General features: G+C 45.3%; 1 protein-coding gene across 1 annotated transcript; it reads left to right on the top strand.

Annotated features, from left to right (window-relative positions):
- Window positions 1-7,049: 7,049 nt before the first annotated feature.
- On the top strand, window positions 7,050-23,966 carry skap2 (src kinase associated phosphoprotein 2). Its single transcript, XM_071395982.1, has 13 exons — window positions 7,050-7,411; window positions 7,947-8,052; window positions 8,201-8,226; window positions 9,195-9,296; window positions 11,259-11,339; window positions 11,532-11,615; window positions 13,913-14,037; window positions 14,844-14,907; window positions 15,047-15,154; window positions 18,753-18,851; window positions 19,991-20,103; window positions 23,243-23,351; window positions 23,437-23,966. Exons 1-12 carry the CDS (start codon window positions 7,372-7,374, stop codon window positions 23,333-23,335), a joined length of 1,041 nt encoding a protein of 346 aa, XP_071252083.1. The 5' UTR covers window positions 7,050-7,371; the 3' UTR covers window positions 23,336-23,351; window positions 23,437-23,966.
- The last annotated feature ends 547 nt before the right edge of the window (window positions 23,967-24,513 follow it).

The raw sequence follows: 24,513 nt of genomic DNA, 5'->3' as shown, positions 1-24,513 counted from the left end.
AGGCCTAGCTATATTCATTCAGTAAGGACTCCACCTGTGTTCTATGCTTGAGTACATGTTTTCACACTATCATGGAAGGTAGGACAGACAGGAATTGTATACTCGTCTCAGGATTTAGGCTCTGTCAATCCCAGAGGTCCTGGTAGGGTCACAAAATTCCATGAACTTTCCAAAAGTTCCCAGGTTTTCCAGAAATCATGGTTGGTAGATTCCCATAATCAGAAAGGAAAATGCAGGAAATCATAAAACCACAATTTCTGGAAAAACTTGGAATTTTGGGAAAGTTGCTGGAACTTTGCAACCCTAGAGGTCCTGGTGATGTCAGAGGTCAGAGACAGCCACTCTCCCATATACCCATCCTGAGTCTGGCTGCTCCTGGCTCCTCCTGAGACAAGAAAGGGGAGGTTTCCTAGGGCTCTGGTCAAAAGTAGTTCACTACATACGGAATAGGGTGTCATTTCGGAAGCAGCCAAAAAGGTGGGGTGACAGCTGGATAGGTTTAGTCATCACTGCCTGTCTCACTTTATAAACTGTCTGAAAGCTATGCCTAGCTCAAAGGCTTTTAACAAGAATTGGGTGGCACTGTTTGACACAAGGTTAAAAACATATATAAACAAGCTTCATAGAATGGTGACAATAACCATTGCCTTGTAGGCTACAGTACAGGAGATACAGGGGTATAGGCTGTTGTTTTAGAGACAGACGAGACAGCAGAGGAGGACAGGAGCACTATGCTTCCCTGAACATGTATTGTAGCGTCATCATCATGCCCCAACTGTCTCCCACATAGGGCAAGTTGAGACGTAACACAGAACTACAGACTGATTCACAATGGATGACAGACAGTACAGTACATGGAATCGATTGGACAATACATTTTGATATACCAGGCTTGGACAGGACAGAGAAATTAACACCCAGTTGAGTCTGAGATCCCTCATAAAACATGTGGGTTTAGGAACCACGTTTGAGTGCAGTGTCTGGTAGTTGAATGACACCCAACCCTGCCATGGCCCCAAACCTCCCCAACAGACTGATGATGCCCAGGTCTCTTTCCTAAACACACAAAAGGAGTAGAAGTTGTTTTTTCTTAGAGAGAGCTCTGTGCTTGCATAATAACAGTTTACATTGGCACAAACCAGGCATCCATCCAAGGAATTCTTATCACACCTACATGTCCCAAATGGCACCCTATTCCCTATATAGTCCACTACTTTGGGCCCCACTCAAAGGACCCATTGGGTCCCAGTAAAAAGTAGTGCACTATATAAGGAATAGGGTGCCATTTGGGAGGGAGATATTATCTATGCAGCTGTAATATGTGGGATTCATTGACGTGTGGTACGGTCTGCCACCAAAGATCTGTTGTTCAGCAACACACTCAGAGCAGCTCTAGGGCCTATGCTCCTGATTGGAAGAGATCAAGTCTGATTCAATAAACTGCCATTTGCTGTCTGTGTTTACTACAAATACCACATTACATTTAAGATCTGAACAGAGAAAGAATCTGTACGTTAATTATAGGTTGCCTACCATAATTCACATAATTGTTGCTTAAAACTGGAGTGACGGGGTCACGTAAATAAATCAGAGAGGGAGGCAACTAAACTACACTGAACAAAAATATAAAATGCAACATGGAACAGTTTAAAAGATGTTACTGAGTTACAGTTCATATAAGGAAATCAGTCATTTGAAATAAATTCAATAGGCCATAATCTATGGATTTCACCTGGGGGGGGGGGGGTGTAGGCTCCAGTCCCGAAGTGGCGGGCCCTCCCTCGAGAGCATAGCCGCTGCCACATTCAGGATGCCAGGTACGTGCTCTGCGAGTAGAGATGCTAGACGTCCCTGACCCCAGAGAAGGAGGTCCCGTGCCATAATATGGAGGCGGTGGGACCTCAGTCCACCCTGATGGTTGATGTAAGCCACCACTGTGGTGTTGTCCATTCTCACCAGGATATGTCTTCCTTTTAGATGTGGAAGGAAAGACTGCAGGGCCAGCAGTACAGCTCGGAGCTCTAGTGTATTGATGTGCCTGCCACTCTAAGGGGGTAGCCAACTGCCGCTGGCCGACCTGCCCTTGGTCACACCCCCCCAGCCGATCTGGTAGGCGTCTGTGCTGACCAACTCCTGGTGGCACATCATCAGCATCTCCACCCCACCTGAGAGAAAGGCGTGATAGCTCCACCTCAACAATGCCCTGCGGCACTGTGCCATCACCCGCAGCTGGCGGTGACTGTGGCGCTCCGGGTGCAGCCGGTGGGAGTTGAACCACCGTTGAAGAGGCCGGAGATGGAGCAGGCCCAGGGGAATCAACAACGAGGCCGGCGTCAGCAATCCCAACAGGCGTTGGCAGGTTAGGGCGGATACCACCCGCTCCTGTCGAGAGTGGTTGAGGCAAGATCGCCTGAACCCTTCTGGTGGGCAAGTGTGCTGTCATGAGGACTGAGTCCAGTTCCATGCCAATGAAGGTCACCCTCTGGGTGGGCTTCAGACGACTCTTGTTGTTTACAGGAGCATGTCTCTGACAGGACCTGGGTCCTGGTCGGGGCACAAATCAGCCAATCGTCCAGGTTATTCAGGATCAACAATCCTCAGAACGTGAGAGGTGCCAGGACAGCATCCATGCACTTTGTGAAAGTGCAGGGTGCCAAGGAGAGGCTGAAGGGAAGAACCATGATTCCGCATCCCTCAGGTCCAGCGTCAAAAACCACTGGTCCCTGGACACGGCCGGCAACACATGGGCCGGGGAAAGCATGTGGAAACTCAGTACCTTCAAGTACCCATTGAGGTTGCGAAGGTTCAGAATCGGTCGAAACCCTCCATCTCTTTTTTGGGACCACAAAATAAGTGGAGTAGAACCCACCTAGCTGTTCTGATGTCTCGATCCTGCGGATGGCACCTTTGTCCAGGAGCGAGGAGATCTCTAGCCGAAGGGTTCCCTTCTTCAGGGGGTCGGCCACCGTGGTGACACGAAGGCCCCTGAAGGACGGGGGCCGGCAACTGGTATTGGAGTCGGTACCCCTGAAGCATTGTGGACAACACCCATGGGGACTCCACATAATCCTCCCACTTTTCCCTTTGAGACCGGGAGAGGCGGCCGAGGCCGGGAAAGGGTGTGTCAGGGGACCTGCCGGGGTCCGCCTCTCCTCTGGCGCCCCGAGCACCTGGGTCCCCCAGGCATGTCCCTATGGCGGTGACGGTTGACAGGTTGTTGCTCCACCACACACTGTGCCCTTCCCTGCTGTCGTCCCTCAGCACGAGGCGATGGGGCAGGAGAGGGACCCCACCGTTGTTCGGTTCAGGTGGGTGGCGATGGTCCATCTGCCTTGGACCCGGAGCCTGAGGAGGTGGCATGAACCGTCTCAGGGTCTCCCGGTCCCTACGAACCTCATCGGTCTGCTCCAGAATGTCATTAACCCCTGGGCCAAAAGTCAGCCCTGGGGTGATTGGGAGAGTGGCAAATGTGCTCTGGAGAGCAGCTGGCAGACAGGATTGGGCCAGCCAGAGATGGAGCCGGGAGGTAACCACATCCCTCTGGAGCAGGGAAGAGTCACCTCCATCACTTCCCGGAGGAGCTCCTCTGTGCCCTCCTGCAGCCCAGGGCAATAGAGTCTGTAGGTAGGCCTGCAGCAGCATGGCCGCGTTGGTAAGGCGGCCAAGAGAGCAGCGGGACCCTTATGTGGCGGCTTTCAAGTCCTCATCAAAGATTCTGGGGGGGTCCCGGCTTCAATCGCGGGTTCCGCCCTATAATCTCCCGGTCCGGGAGGACCATGGCACAGGCCCAGCTTTCCTGCAAGGCCTCGCAGAACTCAGCAGAGATGGGGACAGATGGAGTAATCACTGTCCACCAGTTTGATGTCCAGTGCAGTGGCTACCCGAGTGAGTAGGCCCCTCATAAGCTCTCGAGTCGCTGGGGGCAATGAAACCCCACTGCCGGCATCTGATGGCCTGTCAGCCTCGTAGCATCGGTGGTGAACAGTGCCAGCACCGTCACCCAGGAACAGCCTATCACTGGCCAACAGGGAACAGCTATCGTTGCCATCGAAGCTATCAACCTCCTGGCGCAGGGCATGCGCCCTCCGTTCAAGGTGGTCCCAGCGGTCTGACTCTGCCCCCGTCCAGGACTGGCAGCAGATGGGCTCTGCCTGGCTACGGCCACACTTCCTGGGAGGGGTACTGGGCCTAGTAGAGGGACTAACGGCTCGCTGGCGCACCACTCCTGAGGAAGGAAGCTCGTCCCCAGCCTGAGCCCGAGTCTGGCCGACCCACTCGCGCATGGCCCCCAATCACACCAGGAACAGGCGTTCTGAGAACACCACACAAAACAGACATCCAGTAGGGCGCTCCACTGCCCTCTCTGTGTGGCTCAAACCCAGGCAGTGGATACATGAGGTATGCAGATCACCAAGGGGGATGCCACCGTCACACCTGTCACAAAGGGAAACCATAAGCTCAGCCAAGCTAACAGGGCCACAGAGCAGGGGTCCGACGCCCTGGGAGAGTTATGTCGTAACCCGCTTGGAGGAATAAATGATCCAGTACCTCTGCAGAAAACGGGGAAGACCCGTTTGGGAAAAACAGGCAGACAAAAAAAACCAGCACCCAGGTAATGGATTTGATTTATGGGTTGTTTCGTTTTTTATGCCAACTGCAATATTACCTAGCCGGTTTAATATCCAAGCAGAAAACAAAACAGCCCCATATGGAGTAACTCTGTTAATGTTTCCGCTCTATACGTACCAGGGAGAGATGGTTCCAGTTTGGAGTCTTAACCTTGTGACACATTCTATGTATCTGCTGTTCGTCATGTCGGTTGAAAGGGGTGTATCTTGGCTATAAAAGACCTTTGTAACTTTTGTTTCGCCACTCTCAACGGATCATTAGAAATGGTGAATCGTTGACAAGTCATTGCTATTGCAAAGCTCTCATTATTAAAAAGATGTAGTTAAAGTATAACTCTGACTTGTGTGATAAGTTTGTCTCTCCTCATTTGATAGTAAAGAAATGAACCACCACAGATGATAGAATGTTTCCCCTGGGTAACTGTCGACTTGGATGTTGGGGTTATTGAATGGTGGGCTCCGGTTGAGGTTTGAGTCTCCTGTGATGAGTGTTGGTGTGTGTCCCTCAATATTCCAATCTGCCACCTTGTAATTCGGCCTAGCCTTCTGACAGAAGGGTTTTTGGGAAGTGTGTGTGGGTTTTGGCTGTATTGTCTCTCATGAGTTTCACAAAATTGTACCAAACGGACCAGTTTGTAGCTGGCTACTTCACCAACCTTTTATACATTTCTCCAGAACATGAATATTGTTCAGTTCTCAAGTTCTGTGAGGTGGAAGAAATTCCTTTGTTCTCTCTATGAAAACTCACACTCTATACTGTCTGGCCATGAGGAAGAATCTCCTCCAGGAATTTATGACCTGCCTAAAAGCAGCCTGGGTATAAGAGATAGAGAGAAAGGGGGGGATGGTGCAGAGAGAGGGGGATGGTGCTCGCTGTGCCCAAAGAGGGCAACGTCATGACAGAGGGCACGGGGGTTGGAGTTGAAACTGGTATCATTGGCCGGGAAATTTGTAGTGGGGTGTTTTCTATTGCTTGAGGTGTATGTGGTTGGTCTGGTATTGTGTTGGTCCGTATAGTTGTTTGTTGGGGAGAGGGAGTGGCCTGAGGGAGTTTCAAGGTGATTTGAACTCTAATGATGGTGGTGGGTGTCAGTTTATGTTTGTAACTTTTGTTTACCTAGCCCATTGGGATGGTCAGTGCCAGAGGGCTGGGAGTGTTTATTTGTTGTGTAATGGTGTGGGTGATTGATTGGTAATGTGTCTGTAGTATTTGCATGTTGTTTTGCATCCACTGGTGTGTGTTCTGTGATAGTTCTGTTGTGGTGTAGTCTGTGGGTGAAGATGGTTTGATAAAGTTGGTGACACGATGCACCTGTCTCATCATACCAGTAGGGAATGCATGACTTTTAAGTGCCTTCACCACCTCCATGTGGTGGGTTGCCTGTATTCATTTACAATACAGTTTGTCAGTCTGCCTTGTCGCCTCATCTGGGGGTTCGTATAGGCCAGGCTGTCTGTATGCGTAGGGTTGTGTTGTGATATCCTGCTAAAATACAACCAGGGTGTTCTCAGTCGAGGAGGACCGGACAGTGTAATTCAAAAAAGCAGCGCAATACTATATTTAGAATAAAAGATGTGAAACACAAGACTTTTTGTGCTACTCAGGGCCAGTCCAGTCCTGTCCTGCCTTGTTCTTTGTAGGCCGGGTTATTGAAATATGGAGGTGGAGATGAGGCTACCAGTTTTTTCTTGACGTTCCCGAGTTGCAGGGCTGGGGCTGTAATCCGTTCTTTCTTTAAGTTCAACCCTGATCTGTTCAATCTAGATCTGGTTCCACAGGTTAAAATCCCAATTGTTCTTCCAAGGGTCTATTCACCTTAGCAATGAGCTCCCCCTTACCCCTCCACATACTAAGGAACTTCAAAGTTAATGTCTCAACGTAGTGGAAGCCCACCACGATACTCTTACATTCTGCAAGGGAATGAAGAAAAAAAAACCTGCAGGGTAATTAAAGCAATTCACAACACACACAGAACAAGCCAGTCGGCAATATGTGTAAGGTAAATACAGTCTGTGGCAGCAAGAGCCACCAATATATTAATGGATGCACACGGAGTCATAGCGTAACTAACGAAACACAAGCAAGACATACCACGGGCGGAAGATACAGATCAACCGCGCGCAGCTGGTGGAGCACTCAAGAGAGCCCCTCCAGGCTGCCAACAGCCAGTGAGTATACTTCCACGCAAGATATTACACCTACCAAGCGAACGTCAGGAAGTTTGTACCTCAAACCATACGGACGTCCGCCGAGAAAATGAATGAGAACGTCTGTGTCGCGGCCATGGGGTCTATATATAGGGGCGGACCCCAGCCTTGACACAGGTGTACACCTGAGTAAATGTGTAAATCCTCACCTCGGATGTATCCCTCCGCCGCGGAGTGATACGAATATATTGGAGTGATCCAATATAGTGAAGCATAACAATACGTCACATGTTGCGTTTATATTTTTGTTCAGTGTGAAAAACACATTCTATGAAATACTATTGGGCGTGCATGTACCGCGTGTGTGCAGGTATCGCGCGGGCCGGTTAAACGCGATGGCAGTGCAGGTGCATCAAGAAAGGAAGGATACGGCCTGTGGTCTATATTTGAATAGTGTCACTGCACTGTAGCCAGTGGTCATTGTATTTGATTAGTGAACTTATACTGTAACTTCCGTATCTCTCAGCCCACCAGAGCTTCCGTATTAACTGAGTTTCTAAGTCTACCCTTGCTGGATTTTTTACTTTGTAACGCTATGCGGTCAATTCCGGAGGAGTTAACGACGCTTATTTCAGGTATTTATAATATATATTATTAATCGACGTGTTAGTGTAATGGATTTCTATCCCATCGTTGTCAAACATAAAGTTTTCCAAAAGCATTTTCTAACTGTTTTGAAAAAGAGGAAGTAAGTGTTTGTTTCACTGCAATATGGACGGTAGAGGTCTTCCCACCGTAGAGACGATGGCCACAAACAAACAGGTGCACCCTTGAGTTGTAACTAATATGATTCCTTTATTAGTTGGCAGTATTGAAATGAGTAGGCAGGCAACCTAATGTACGCACGTTTGCATCCGAAGTGTTTGGTTATCGCTCCAAAGCAATTATACCAAAACAAAAAAGGACACTATTTTCATGTGTAAAAGTTGGATAAAAATGTCAATTTTTTCATGTGTAAAAGTTATCCTAAGAACGGGGAATTCTTTTTAATATTTAGAGTATAATTGAGTACTCTATTAAATATTTGGGAATGGGCTGCATCATTCTGGTTGATTATTGTGATCACATGACCTCAAACTTTGATGCCTCCACATTTCTTCTCCTTTTAAGATCTTGAAGATTTCCTCTTCGATGGTCTGAAAGGAGAGAATTTGAGTAAGAAGGCAAAGGAGAAAAGGGAAGCCTTCATCAAGCGGATCAAAGAGGTCAAATCTGGGTATGTCTAGACTCCAGCAGGACTTATTATAGATTATAAATACTTTGTGGTTTTGCAACAGCTCGTTAGTTAAATAATATAACTCTTGTCTATAGCTGTTTTGCAGTTGTACTATGGCGATATATCGTTTCCTTCTTCCTTCTTACAGATACCCTCAAGAGTTCAACGAGAAACGTATGTTTTAACTCTGTGTGCTTGATGTCGATGTGTTTAAAAAAGGCACCCTATTCCGGGTGGGTATCATTTGTGGAACGTTCCAACAGGAATCCGTTCCAAAAACTTCGTAAAGTACAAGGTTGCCAACAAACAACGCATACAAAGTAGCACGATCAAGTCACCTAGGTAACTAACTGCCGAATAGGCATCAACTCACCATATAGCTTATTCTTAATGTTTTTCCATAGGCTACCAGAGTGAGGACAGACATTTTTCGGGAATAAACGTGGTGGGTGAAAAACTTAATGAAATAGCCCACTCCCTGCCCGTTATCTTATTCTGCCTCTATACGACTTTGTATGCTTTGTTTGTTGGCAACTTTGATATTTATGAAGATTTTGGAGCAGATTACAGTTGGAAGGTTCCACAAATTATACCCAACCCCTATGGGCCCTGGTCAAATGTAGTGCTCTATATTTTAAATTTTATTTATGTAACCATTACTTAACTAGCAAGTAAGTTAAGAACAAATTCTTATTTACAATGACGGCCTACCAGAAGGCAAAAGGCCTCCTGCGGGGACGGTGCTGGGATTAAAAATGTAAAATAAATAACATATAAATATAGGACAAAACACACATCACGACAAGAGACAACACGACATAAAGAGAGACCTAAGACAACAACATAGCAAGGCAGCAATACATGACAACACAGCATGGTAGCAACACAACATAACAACAACATGGTAGCAACACAACATGGTAGCAGAACAAAACATGTTACAAACATTAGCATTAAGGGCAAGAAGGTAGAGACAACAACACATCACACAAAGCAGCCACAACTGTCAGTAAGAGTGTCCGTGATTGAGTCTTTGAATGAAGAGATTGAGATAAAACTGTCCAGTTTGTAGAGAATAGGTGTCCATTTGGGACGTGCATGGGTCTTACTGTAATACATCAACAACTACCGTTATGAACCAGGAGATGCAGAGGACTCGGAAGAGGATGAAGTGGAGGACAGCAACAATGATGGAGGGTCACTGCATTCAGAACGCACAGATAAGGAGGATGAGACCTGTGAAGGTATGTCACAAACACTTGGGTGTATACCAGGGTTAACACAAGGGTTTAGACCAGGGTTAACACGAGGGTGTATACCAGGGTTAACACGAGGGTGTATACCAGGGTTAACACAAGGGTGTATACCAGGGTTAACACAAGGGTGTATACCAGGGTTAACACGAGGGTTTAGACCAGGGTTAACACGAGGGTTTAGACCAGGGTTAACACGAGGGTTTAGACCAGGGTTAACACGAGGGCGTAGACCAGAGTTGGATTCAAATAATTAAAATTCCAATTCATGCTTCTCTGTAAGAAAACAATTGGAATGAGCTAGAATTTCAGTTTATATCCTGAATTGAATTGAAATGGAATGGACCCAGACTCTGATACAATCTACATACATGCATACATACTGTACCAGTCAAAAGTTTGGACACATCTACTCATTAAAGGGTTTTTCTTTATTTTTACTATTTTCTACATTATAAAATAATAGTGAAGACATCTAAACTATGAAATAACACACATAGAATCACGTAGTAACCAAAAAAGTGTTAAACAAATCAAAATATATTTGAGATTCTTCAAAGTAGCCACCCTTTGCCTTGATTACAGCTTTGCACACTCTTGGCATTCTCTCAACCAGCTTCACCTGGAATGCTTTTCCAACAAACCTGGTGGAGTTCACACACATGCTGTGCACTTGTTGAAATGCATTCCAGGTGACTACTTCATGAAGCTGGTTGAGACATTCTAGACATTTCTGTGCTTCCAACTTTGTAGCAACAGTTTGGGGAAGACCCTTTCCTCTTTCAGCATGACAATGCCCCTGTGCACAAAGCGAGGTCCATACAGAAATGGTTTGTCGAGATCTGCGTGGAAGAACTTGGCTGGCCTGCACAGAGCCCTGACCTCAAGCTCATCGAACACCTTTGGGATGAATTGGAACACCGACTGCGAGCCAGGCCTAATTGTTCAACATCAGTGCCCGACCTCACTAATGTTCTTGTGGCTGATTGGAAGCAAGTCCCTGCAGCAATGTTCCAACATCTAGTGGTAAACCTTCCCAGAAGAGTGGAGGCTGGTATAGCAGTCAAAGGGGGGGAAACTCCATATTAATGCCCATGATTTTGGAATGAAATGTTCGATGAGCAGGTGTCTACATACTTTTGGCCATGTAGTGTTTGTGTTTCTCTCTCTCACCAAGTCTGTGTGTGAGCGAGAGAGAAAGCTGAAGTGAAGGAGATTGTGAGACCACTGACATTCCAGTTGTAACTTGGCAACTGACGTTGGAAGAAATTTGAAGGGCACAGCTGTGGGTTGGCCCCTCATGACAGAGAGAGCATAGTTTATTACTCACAGCCTGGAACCTGGCAGAGTGGCAGTCAAGAGGTTTAGAGTTACCACTTTACATTTCTACTACAGTCCAAGAAAAGGCATGCCTATGTATACAGTAGTCTTTCTCCCATAACAGTAACCTACACAGAGTTTGTGTATTTGGTTTTGGTTAATAGAGTATCAAGATAAACCTTGTGAAAGGGTAAGGGGTCTGGGTTTTATTGGCCTTTAAACAGCTGCCAGCTTTATGGCCTCTCTTTCACTCGGAGCAACTTTGACACAGAGAGTTGAACATTTGCATTGAAGTTGCATTAGTTGGCTGCAAAATAAATACTAAGAGATGCTTAACTTCTATATCGACCCAATTGATGACAAACCAAATAAGCAAAGATGTGTGTTACCCTCTTTTTGAACATTGTACCGGTGCATTTTCACTGTGAGATTCATTGGAGTCTGGGACTGTGTAGTAGGTCTTCTTGGTTTTTCGGGAGCAAGAAAAGACAAAGCAAAACTGTACTATTTCCTGTTTTTCCAAAGTAACAGTTGTCCAATCAGCTTAGCCATAGTCATTGCTCTAAATGATGAGAACGTAAAGAAGGTTGCCAGAAGGCTGATAGACTTGCATCATTGTCTCTCTGCCTATAGGTGCTCAGCAGTCTCTAGCCGTGGCGGCTCAGGACCTCCAGTCTGTCTTCAAGGCCGGACACCTGGAGAAACGCAGGAAGGGTGGGGTTCTTCCATAGACATGCATATATTCATATATATATACACATATATTGTTTATATACGACATTGGTGTCTTTACTAACATACACGACACATACTCTGGGACTTTTGGGGAAACAACACTGTTTATGAGTCTCCAGATTCTGGATTGTATGACTATGTTGATGGTAATGTTCCCATTGTCTTCCACAGATCATAGCTTCTTTGGCACAGAGTGGCAGAAGAGATGGTGCGCTTTGAGCAGCCAGACATTCTACTACTACGGCAGTGAGAAAGGTATTCAACCAGACATTCTACTACTATGGTAGTGAGAAAGGTATTCAACCAGACATTCTACTACTACGGCAGTGAGAAAGGTATTCAACCAGACATTCTACTACTACGGCAGTGAGAAAGGTATTCAACCAGACATTCTACTACTACGTTAGTGATCAAGGTACCAGACATTCTACTACTACGGTAGTGAGAAAGGTATTCAACCAGATATTATACTACTACGGTAGTGAGAAAGGTATTCAACCAGACATTCTACTACTACGGTAGTGAGAAAGGTACTCAACCAGACATTCTACTACTACAGTAGTGAGAAAGGTATTCAACCAGACATTCTACTACTACGGCAGTGAGAAAGGTATTCAACCAGACATTCTACTACTACGGCAGTGAGAAAGGTATTCAACCAGACATTCTACTACTACGGCAGTGAGAAAGGTATTCAACCAGACATTCTACTACTACGGTAGTGAGAAAGGTATTCAACCTGATATTCTACTACTACGGTAGTGAGAAAGGTATTCAACCAGACATTCTACTACTACGGCAGTGAGAAAGGTATTCGACCTGATATTCTACTACTACGGTAGTGAGAAAGGTATTCAACCAGACATTCTACTACTACGGCAGTGAGAAAGGTATTCGACCTGATATTCTACTACTACGGCAGTGAGAAAGGTATTCAACCAGACATTCTACTACTACGGTAGTGAGAAAGGTATTCAACCAGACATTCTACTACTACGGCAGTGAGAAAGGTATTCGACCTGATATTCTACTACTACGGTAGTGAGAAAGGTATTCAACCAGACATTCTACTACTACGGCAGTGAGAAAGGTATTCAACCTGATATTCTACTACTACGGTAGTGAGAAAGGTATTCGACCTGATATTCTACTACTACGGTAGTGAGAAAGGTATTCAACCTGATATTCTACTACTACGGTAGTGAGAAAGGTATTCCACCTGATATTCTACTACTACGGTAGTGAGAAAGGTATTCAACCTGATATTCTACTACTACGGTAGTGAGAAAGGTATTCAACCTGATATTCTACTACTACGGTAGTGAGAAAGGTATTCAACCTGATATTCTACTACTACGGTAGTGAGAAAGGTATTCAACCAGACATTCTACTACTACGGCAGTGAGAAAGGTATTCGACCTGATATTCTACTACTACGGTAGTGAGAAAGGTATTCAACCAGACATTCTACTACTACGGCAGTGAGAAAGGTATTCGACCTGATATTCTACTACTACGGCAGTGAGAAAGGTATTCAACCAGACATTCTACTACTACGGCAGTGAGAAAGGTATTCAACCTGATATTCTACTACTACGGTAGTGAGAAAGGTATTCAACCAGACATTCTACTACTACGGCAGTGAGAAAGGTATTCGACCTGATATTCTACTACTACGGTAGTGAGAAAGGTATTCGACCAGACATTCTACTACTACGGCAGTGAGAAAGGTATTCAACCTGATATTCTACTACTACGGTAGTGAGAAAGGTATTCAACCTGATATTCTACTACTACGGTAGTGAGAAAGGTATTCAACCTGATATTCTACTACTACGGTAGTGAGAAAGGTATTCAACCAGACATTCTACTACTACGGCAGTGAGAAAGGTATTCAACCTGATATTCTACTACTACGGTAGTGAGAAAGGTATTCGACCTGATATTCTACTACTACGGTAGTGAGAAAGGTATTCAACCTGATATTCTACTACTACGGTAGTGAGAAAGGTATTCAACCTGATATTCTACTACTACGGTAGTGAGAAAGGTATTCAACCAGACATTCTACTACTACGGCAGTGAGAAAGGTATTCAACCTGATATTCTACTACTACGGTAGTGAGAAAGGTATTGAACCTGATATTCTACTACTACGGCAGTGAGAAAGGTATTCGACCTGATATTCTACTACTACGGTAGTGAGAAAGGTATTCAACCAGACATTCTACTACTACGGCAGTGAGAAAGGTATTCAACCAGACATTCTACTACTACGGTAGTGAGAAAGGTATTCAACCAGACATTCTACTACTACGGCAGTGAGAAAGGTATTCAACCAGACATTCTACTACTACGGTAGTGAGAAAGGTATTGAACATTCATGACTTCCCAGACAACTGTAGTTTGAGGTGTTTGGGAATGTATATTTGATCTTTTCATAGTTTTTAATTTTTATTGAATATATAGAATTTATAGCCAAACAGTGATGTTACTCTAGTAATCATGAGTTGTTGTTGTAGTTGTGTTTCTCTCTCTCTCTCCTCTGACAGACAAGCAGCAGAAGGGCGAGTTTGCAATTGATGGCTACAGTGTCAAGATGAATAACACCCTGCGAAAAGATTCCAAGAAAGATTGCTGCTTTGAAATTTCTTCCTCTGACAAGCGAGTATATCAGGTGAGAGAGCTAGTCTCTTGATGACACTTTGGGGCATACCATACGCTAATCATTGCAGTCTGTCCATGTAACATTTCTGCAACCGCTATAGGACGGTTTCCCAGACACAGATTCACCCTAGTCCTGGAGAATATATAGGATCTCATTGAAATAGCTTTTTAGTCTAAGACTAAGATTTATCTGTGTGGAATACCGTTCCTTTAAACTTCTATCATAGTCCAAAACGTGTACACGTCCACACAGCAGTGTTCTAGAATATTGGACCTTTGGCTTTCATACATTTTGAGTTCTCAGCTCAGCTCAAGCAATTTCTCCAACTGTCAACACATTCACATGAACAGAGGAGGCGTACAGGAGTCACGTTGGTTGGGGATTGTGGGGAGGTGTTCAGGCTATGCGTTCCCCGCAGATGGTGGTCTCAGAGCCACGTAGCTATGTCCCAATGGGACGCCGGACTATCTCGTGTCTGTGAACTATGATTTATGCCTTAAAGGGAAAATCCACTCAAACTATATGTTTTATTTTTTATTAGTCCACTGTTGATACAGTCCCAAAATGTTTTGCAAGTCAATTTTTCAAATGATTGGACTTTCAAGAAGCAAAGTGCCACTGACCACATCATAATGATGATGCAAAACACACATTTAGAGTTTTGTTAAAGTATTTCTCACATACATATTCAGGTTTCTTAGCTAGTTTTTTTCCTTCCTTGAGGAAAGTTTAGCTAATGCATAAATACAGTGCTATTTGTTTATGTAAATTAATTTAGGTGCAACTACTGACTGTCGTTTCCTTCTCTCTCTCAGTTCTGTGCGTCATCTCAGAAAGAGGCAGAGGAATGGGTGGAGCAGATAGATTTTGTGTTGAGAGGTTTGTAATACTCGCCATTAGACCTCATATTTTATCCAATGTACTTTTCATGTCAAGTCTTTTATGAATATTTTAATATTAACAAGTATAGACTAATTCTGTAATCCCTTATGTAATCTGAGGCTGTGTGTGTTTGCAGACATGTCAGGGGTCATTCCGTTGGACGAGGAGGATCAAGAGACGTACGATGACATTGGCGCTGTCGAGGTGGCGCCTATTGACGATGACATCTACGAAGAACTCCCAGGTCCGCCATTTCTCTCTCTCTCACACACACACACACACACACACACACACACACACACACACACACACACACACACACACTGTGTACTCTGTCAGAGAATGTAACCAAGATTCCTGTTCCTTTAGAGGACTGTTTGATTGGATGCTTCCTGTTTGACACACATCCTCTATGCTCCGGCTCTGTAATATTATTACTACTATCCTTATTATGGGGATAGATGGAGGAGACCCAAATGGTACCCTTTTCCCTTTCTAGTGCACTACTCTTGACCAGAGTTCAGTGGACCCTGATGAAAAAGTAGTGCCTCATAAAGGGAATAGCAGGCCATTTGGGACTTAGCCAGGCAGGGTGGTGTAATGTTGACAGTACCTTTCTCCTCTCTCTGCTCGCTCTGTCCTCCGCCAGGGTAAATCCCTCTCACGACACCATAGTAACAGTCCTCAGCCAGACTAAACCCCTCTCACGACACCATAGTAACAGTCCTCAGCCAGACTAAATCCCTCTCACGACACCATAGTAACAGTCCTCAGCCAGACTAAATCCCTCTCACGACACCATAGTAACAGTCCTCAGCCAGACTAAATCCCTCTCACAACACCATAGTAACAGTCCTCAGCCAGACTAAATCCCTCTCACAACACCATAGTAACAGTCCTCAGCCAGACTAAATCCCTCTCACGACACCATAGTAACAGTCCTCAGCCAGACTAAAGCCCTCTCACAACACCATAGTAACAGTCCTCAGCCAGACTAAATCCCTCTCACGACACCATAGTAACAGTCCTCAGCCAGACTAAATCCCTCTCACAACACCATAGTAACAGTCCTCAGCCAGACTAAATCCCTCTCACGACACCATAGTAACAGTCCTCAGCCAGACTAACTCCCTCTCACAACACCATAGTAACAGTCCTCAGCCAGACTAAATCCCTCTCGACACCATAGTAACAGTCCTCAGCCAGACTAAATCCCTCTCACAACACCATAGTAACAGTCCTCAGCCAGACTAAATCCCTCTCACGACACCATAGTAACAGTCCTCAGCCAGACTAAATCCCTCTCACAACACCATAGTAACAGTCCTCAGCCAGACTAAATCCCTCTCACGACACCATAGTAACAGTCCTCAGCCAGACTAAATCCCTCTCACGACACCATAGTAACAGTCCTCAGCCAGACTAAATCCCTCTCACAACACCATAGTAACAGTTCACAGCTATTTGTTTATGTTAATTAATTGAGGTGTAAATACTGACTACTGTTTACCACTCACTCACTCACTCACTCACAACCGTTCAAAAGTTTGGGGTCACTTAGAAATGTCCTGTTTTTGAAAGAAAAGCAACAAAAAAAGTCAATTAAAATAACATCAAATTGACCAGCAATACAGTGTAGACATTGTTAATGTTGTAAATTACTATTGTAGCTGGAAACAGCTGATAAATAGAATATCTACATAGGCCTACAGAGGCCCATTATCAGCAACCATCACTCCTGTGTTCCAATGGGACGCTGTGTTGGCTAATCCAAGTTTATCATTTTAAAAGGCTAATTGATTATTAGAAAACCCTTTTGCAATTATGTTAGCACAGCTGAAAACTGTTGTTCTGATTTAAAGAAGCAATAAAACTGGCCTTCTTTAGACTAGTTGAGTATCTGGAGCATCAGCATTTGTGGGTTCGATAACAGGCTCAAAATGGCCAGAAACAAATAACTTTCTTCTGAAACTCATCAGTCTATTCTTGTTCTGAGAAATGAAGGCTATTCCATGTGAGAAATTGCCAAGAAACTGAAGATCTCGTACAACACTGTGTACTACTCCCTTCACAGAACTGAGCAAACTGGCTCTAACCAGAATAGAAAGAGTGGTAGGCCCCGGTGCACAACTGAGCAAGAGGACAAGTACATTAGAGTGTCTAGTTTTAGAAACAGATGCCTCACAAGTCCTCAACTGGCAGCTTTATTAAATAGTACCCGCAAAACACCAGTCTCAACATCAACAGTGAAGAGGTGACTCCGGGATGCTGGCCTTCTAGGCAGAGTTCCAGTGTCTGTGTTCTTTTGCCCATCTTAATCTTTTCTTTTTATTGGCCAGTCTGAGATATGGCTTTTTCTTTGCAACTGCCTAGAAGGCCAGCATCCCGGAGTCGCCTCTTCACTGTTGACGTTGAGACTGGTGTTTTGCGGGTACTATTTAATAAAGCTGCCAGTTGAGGACTTGTGAGGCATCTGTTTCTAAAACTAGACACTCTAATGTACTTGTCTTCTTGCTCAGTTGTGCACCGGGGCCTCCCACTCCTCTTTCTATTCTGGTTAGAGCCAGTTTGCGCTGTTCTGTGAAGGGAGTAGTACACAGCGTTGTACGAGATCTTCAGTTTCCTGGCAATTTCTCGCATGGAATAGCTTTTATTCTTGTTCTGAGAAACAGTTTCAGAAGAAAGTTCTTTGTTTCTGGCCATTTTGAGCCTGCAATCGAACCCACAAATGCTGATGCTCCAGGTACTCAACTAGTCTAAAGAAGGCCAGTTTTATTGCTTCTTTAATCAGCACAACTTTTCAGCTGTGGTAACATAATTGCAAAAGAGTTTTCTAATGATCAATTAGCCTTTTAAAATGATAAACTTGGATTAGCTAACACAATGTGCCATTGGAACACAGGAGTGATGGTTGCTGATAATGGGCCTCTGTAGATATTCCATAAAAAATCAGCCGTTTCCAGCTACAATAGTCATTTACAACATTAACAATGTCTACACTGTATTTCTGATCAATTTGATGTTATTTTAATGGACAAAAACAAGGACATTTCTAAGTGATGCCAAACTTTTGAATGTGTGTGTGTGTGTGTGTACATACACACTCTGTCAAAAGTAGTGCACTATAAAGGGAGTAGGGTGTCATTAGGGACACAGCCTTGCTCTTGCAGCTTGTGTAACTTGTATGTTACAAGCGTGTTAAACAACAGGTGTGGCTGACTAGCTGGGGCCATTTACATCCCTCACGTTATTCAGACCCACATCTGACCCTCTCTCTGTCCTGGGGCCATTTACATCCCTCACGTTATTCAGACCCACATCTGACCCTCTCTCTGTCCTGGGGCCATTTACATCCCTCACGTTATTCAGACCCACATCTGACCCTCTCTCTGTCCTGGGGCCATTTACATTCCTCACGTTATTCAGACCCACATCTGACCCTCTCTCTGTCCTGGGGCCATTTACATTCCTCACGTTATTCAGACCCACATCTGACCCTCTCTCTGTCCTGGGGCCATTTACATTCCTCACGTTATTCAGACCCACATCTGATCCTCTCTCTGTCCTGGGGCCATTTACATCTCTCACATTATTCAGACCCACATCTGACCCTCTCTCTGTCCTGGGGCCATTTACATCCCTCACGTTATTCAGACCCACATCTGACCCTCTCTCTGTCCTGGGGCCATTTACATCCCTCACGTTATTCAGACCCACATCTGACCCTCTCTCTGTCCTGGGACATAGTCTTAGAGTAGAAGTGCTGATCTGGGATCAGGTCCCCCATGTTCATGTGATGTCATTCATTAGGATTTATCTCTCTTTTTTATCTCTCCCAACAGAGGAGGACATGTCCACTCCTCCCTTGCCCACACCTCCAAAGCCCAAGGTGGAACCACCCACGCCACACAGCAAACCCACCCCACCCACTACAGCTACAGGTAAGTGGAGCGAGAGACCTGCCTGCACCCCTGCCTCTCATCCTTCAACCTCACCAAACACAGACTTCAGAGTGGTTCAGATCATTGCAGAATCAAGAAGCAGGTGCCAGTTTAGAGAGAAGGCCTTCTGAGACATACTGTGAAAGGGAAGTCATGATGACACGGAGAGGAAGTCCCTGTGAAAAAGCAACTCGGAGGCATTTCACACTGTTCTTGAAATAAACACATTTCAGTTAGTTCCTACTAGTTCTGCATTTAACCACATGCCTTCGCATGATGTCAGTACAGACAAACTGAAAGCTACGTTTAACCACTCACACAATAAATGTTCTGAGTGTTGTGTTACCATGTATACAAGCTATAGAGGCTCAATCCCCTGTACATGTCATAGGAGAAAACAGAGCAACTTTAGTTTATTCATTAGATCATAAAAAAACAAGCCCACATAAATCTTGAAAATCCATTCATGCACATTAGTAAAATCATGGAGGATAACACACAGAGTCTGGGACTTATTTCCATTGTGGTCCTCTTGAGATAAGATGGCTGGGCAACATCCAACAGGGTTGAACACCGTATGACAGCAAGATAATAAAACACAGAAGAAGAACATCTATGTTATCATTGCAGTTGTATGGTAAGGTGCAGTCAAATGTCATTTTAAAGCTGCCCAGAGAGGACCTGGTTTTTATGGGCAGAGGGAACACATTCCACTCTGAGGCTCCAGTATACCACAAAGTACCTTTCCCAGCATTACTCCTGAACCTGTATAAGCACACATCAGCAACACCTAATCTGGTGCTGTGATTGTGTACATCTCTAACATGGGGAAAGTAATCAGTCAGATATCTGGGCACAGAACATAAAGGAGGAGAGGGCGACAGGGAGGGAGAGATGACTAGTCTATTGTTCTGTCAGAGGAAGACCACCTCTTGTAGCTCTCTACCACCTCAGAGAGGGCGACAGGGAGGGAGAGATGACTAGTCTATTGTTCTGTCAGAAGAAGACCACCTCTTGTTAGCTCTCTACCACCTCAGTAGGTTACACACCATGACATCACAATAACCACCCATGTACTGTAGAGACTGGGGAACATTTTTGAGTGATCCATCTCTCCTATAATCTCTCTGTCTATCTAGTGAATAAGATCACAGACTACCAGAACTACTATCAGGGAATATGGGACTGTACAGGAGATCAACCAGACGAACTGTCCTTCAGACGGGGAGACGCCATCTACATCCTCAGCAAGGTAGGTCTGGAGGAACCAACCCTCCTCATCCTCACTCTCACCTACAGACGGGGATTATCAGCAGTACCTAGAGGTTTAGGATGATCTCCTTTTCAAAGGCTTATGGCTGCTCGACGCGGGTCCTGCTCGACGCGGGTCCTGCTCGACGCGGGTCCTGCTCGACGCGGGTCCTGCTCGACGCGGGTCCTGCTCGACGCGGGTCCTGCTCGACGCGGGTCCTGCTCGACGCGGGTCCTGCTCGACGCGGGTCCTGCTCGACGCGGGTCCTGCTCGACGCGGGTCCTGCTCGTTGTGAAGAGCTATATACAGAGGAGACTCACATGATGCACTTATTCAATCATTCATATCTTCCACAATGGCTTGACATGTTCCATGACATAGCAAATAGCAAAAAAAAAATCCTAAGCAGCGGATAGGCATTAATATAAGAGTTAAAACATTTTATATTACCTAGTTATCTTCTCCTTAGAAGACAGTTGGTATACCCTCTTATGCCAAGTGTTACTAGATTCTGTGGTATTTCTAAAGGTCTCTGATTGGCTGCACCAGACCAGACAGACCACCTAAAGTGGGCAGTTATTGCTGGACCCTCTGAGGAGGAGACATTTCATATCCTTACTGGCAGCGGCTGGCCTGTAGCCCGTAGCCTGAACTGGTGAAAGGCAGGCTGAGGTGGGCCTGGGTCTGGGCCCTCTCTCTGCCTCTGTCCCAAATGGCACCTTATTCCCTACATGTGCACTATTTTTGACCAGGACCCATAGGACACTACTGACCCATAGGGCTTTGGTGACAAGCAGTGTACTATGTAGGGAATAAGGTGCCATAAAGGATGCAGCCTCTCTCTCTGGCCTCTGTGTGATGGGGATTAGTTGTGTCACAATGGAAAGGGTTTTAGTGTTCTTGGCTAGGTGTCCCTCTCACCTAGCCAGGCATGGCCTTAATGGGGATGTGTGTTCTCAGGAAACGGCAGGTGGAGTCCTCCACCCCGTTCAGACCAGGTGAGGACGTGTGGTGGGAGCCCAATTTCCGAGGCTTGTCAGCTAGCGAGGTGTAGGAGGGGTGTTTGTGTGCCAGGTGTGGGGAATTAAAGAGCGATTGTGTGGAGTGGCCTAAAATATGAATCCCTTAATGGATTAAACATTGTTACATTGTTGATGTGTAATCAGCCATTTAAATAATCTCTCCAATATGTTGTAATTGAAGGCTGCGTAACCCACTGTACATAGTTTGTACCTCTATCATCCATTGAATTTCTTAGTGATTTAATGATGGATGTATTTCCGGAGCGTCACTGGCCAAAATAATGTAACTTTGCAGTGTATCACATCAGTCTCTTGTGTGGTGAATACAATGTAGTGGTTAATGGGGAAGGTCCTCATGCGTTCAGTCTGGAGGGCGGTAAGAAATACACCGATTTTCTACTGAGACTCAATGAGAGTGCTGTTTTTATGATCAAGCCTGCCATCTAGTGGTTGATATAAGAACTGTCAGCTTCAGTTTCTGAAAACGACTGACCGCCTTTACCAACCGTGCTACTGTGTAATTATTTATTAATCCATGTTATCATTCTATGTCCAAAGTTTTTTATTCTACCTGAGAGGGTGAATGATCAGAGATGTTGTGCAATGCCAATGTGCATAGTAGACAAACATGTAAACACAACAGCCCACATCCTGCTTCTTTTCCTGTATTGAAGAGAAGCAGGAATCAAGTTGTCCTTTCATTGGGTTGGTGTGCAGACTGAAAGAGCCTTTAGTTGACCTGGAACCTTGGTGTTGGGGGTTGTGGTCTGCTGGGAGGGAATGACCATAAAACCTGTCTGGACACTCACACAGACCAGCTGCATCAGGAGGAGGAAGGGCTGCACACACACACACACACACACACACACCCTCCCACTATCCAGAGACCAGGAATAGCCTGAGCGAACAGTGGGCCCCCCACCCCTAATACAGCTGCCAGACCCCCCAGAGTGTTAGAGGGTGTTGTGTCAGGCTATCTAACCTAAAGTAACCTGCTGCACACAAAACGTGTGTGTGTGTACTTGTGTTTGTGTGCTCATATGTTGTCACAGTGTGGGGTCAGTGCTCCCTCCCTACCTCATAAGTCCCATATACCTCCAGTGTATTAGTGACTGAGGCCCAGCTTCCAGCCCCCAACAGTCACTCAGGCAGCCATGACTTACCTAGCAGCAGACACCACTGGGCTGGTCCTGGTCCACACTGAGGTGTGACTTGTAGAACAGACACAGGAAGCTCACACACACACAGAACCCTGTATCACCCCCAGGGTGCTTGGGACCAAATGTCAATTCCATCATGTCACACATTAATAAGATGATTGTGACATTCACATAATGGCATAAACACTAATGTGTGTGGTGTGTTTCAGTGTGTAGTTAATTAGATGAGGTAATTGGCTTCAGCTCTCTGCATGGCATCGTCTTCGGACACAGTTTTTCCTCTTATGTGGCTTTAGCTCTGGCCCATGGTGTTACATATGGCTGGTATATCTCTGGTCCAGGGTGTTACATATGGCTGGTATATCTCTGGCCTAGGGTGTTACATATGGCTGGTATATCTCTGGTCCAGGGCGTTACATATGGCTGGCATAGCTCTGGCCCAGGGTGTTACATATGGCTGGCATAGCTCTGGCCCAGGGTGTTACATATGGCTGGCGTAGCTCTGACCCAGGGGGTTACACATGGCTGGCATAGCTCTGGCCCAGGGGGTTACATATGGCTGGCGTAGCTCTGACCCAGGGCGTTACATATGGCTGGCATAGCTCTGGCCCAGGGGGTTACATATGGCTGGTGTAGCTCTGACCCAGGGCGTTACATATGGCTGGTGTAGCTCTGGCCCAGGGCGTTACATATGGCTGGTGTAGCTCTGGCCCAGGGTGTTACATATGGCTGGTGTAGCTCTGGCCCAGGGCCTAAGAACGTCTATTAGCTCAAGATGCATCTCCTGTTTTAATGTAATTTTTTTTACAACATATGCATTGTAGTGTATTCAATGATACAACATGCTCTCTGTTTTCTCTCTCTCTGTTTTCTCTCCTCTTGCTCTCTGTTTTCTCTCTCTGTTTACTCTTTTCTCTCTGTTCTCTCCTCTTTTCTCTCTGTTCTCTCCTCTATCAGGAGTACCAGAACTATGGTTGGTGGATCGGGGAGATGAAGGGGTCTGTTGGCATCGTTCCTAAAGAGTACCTCATGGAGTTGTACGCCATTTAAAGGCCTGTCTGAGGAGGTATTTGATCATGCAACTCAGTCATGGGTGAAATAACTGTTGTGTTGTTCCAGCAACACTAATGTGTAGTGTTTTTGTGTTTCAGGGCATCTAAATCCAATCGTCTTCCATGTGAGATGCATGGAAACAGACCACATCTGGAGGGGACGCTGAACTAAGCAGCAAAGCCAACTGTCTGTCGCAAAATGAAAAATATCAGATGCATGTCGTGTCCATCTTGATCTCGCTAAGTGCTTTAAGGAGTTGTCTCGGCAGTTTGAGTTCAGTAAACTGCTTCTGTTTAATTTATTATCGCCGCATTTCCCCTTTTGATACAGAGTCTTTATATTGTGAACTGTCTAGAATGAATCGCTTATGGAGTCTTTGTATTGTGAACTGTCTAGAATGAATCGCTTATGGAGTCTTTGTATTGTGAACTGTCTAGAATGAATCGCTTATGGAGTCTTTGTATTGTGAACTGTCTAGAATGAATCGCTTATGGAGTCTTTGTATTGTGAACTGTCTAGAATGAATCGCTTATGGAGTCTTTGTATTGTGAACTGTCTAGAATGAATCGCTTATGGAGTCTTTGGCTGAGAAATACATGTGTATATTTCATAAATACTTGATACTGGTCCTGGTTGTTTCGTTTGCCATTCCATGCAGAGTTGGATCACATTGCCTCTACTAGACACTTATCTCAGGTCTGTTTTCCATTTACCCCCTTATGACCTGCTGAGGATTGGGTGATCCAAGGTCAGTGTTTGGGGGGGCACTTCTACCCAGTGTATTCTGCTGTGCAGTATGAAAAACCAACCGCCAGGTGGCATCAGAGTCCCTGTCTGCAGTAATTCTAACAGCTCAACTGGTACAGCTTCCCCACTGATGATGTCAGAACCTGTGTTCCTTCACAGACACCATGGAAAAGAACCCACTGCAACATCATCTCTATGGACTACACTCTAGCATGCATTTGATGTGGGTGGTATTGTTATTTCTTTCTATATATATAACTATATGTTATAAAAGTGAGCTTGCCTGTAAGATCAACAGTATTCTACCTCATTACATTCATTTCATTGATTTAGAGAGAAACCGTCTGGTTTCCCAGACTAAAAGGAAGAACCACCCTGGACTAAAAAACATGTTCCATGAAATAGCGTTTCAGTCTTTGATTAGAGCT

Source organism: Salvelinus alpinus, chromosome 4 (assembly GCF_045679555.1).
Source record: "Salvelinus alpinus chromosome 4, SLU_Salpinus.1, whole genome shotgun sequence".
NCBI lineage: Eukaryota > Metazoa > Chordata > Actinopteri > Salmoniformes > Salmonidae > Salvelinus > Salvelinus alpinus.
This window is presented reverse-complemented; position numbering and strand designations above follow the sequence as displayed.

Excerpts from the sequence above, each read along its gene's own strand:
- skap2 (XM_071395982.1), top strand. The coding sequence starts at position 7,372 with ATGCGGTCAATTCCGGAGGAGTTAACGACGCTTATTTCAG. Across the intron at positions 7,412-7,946 it reads GTTAACGACGCTTATTTCAG|ATCTTGAAGATTTCCTCTTC; the intron begins GTATTTATAATA and ends TCTCCTTTTAAG. Across the intron at positions 11,616-13,912 it reads CTACTACGGCAGTGAGAAAG|ACAAGCAGCAGAAGGGCGAG; the intron begins GTATTCAACCAG and ends CTCCTCTGACAG.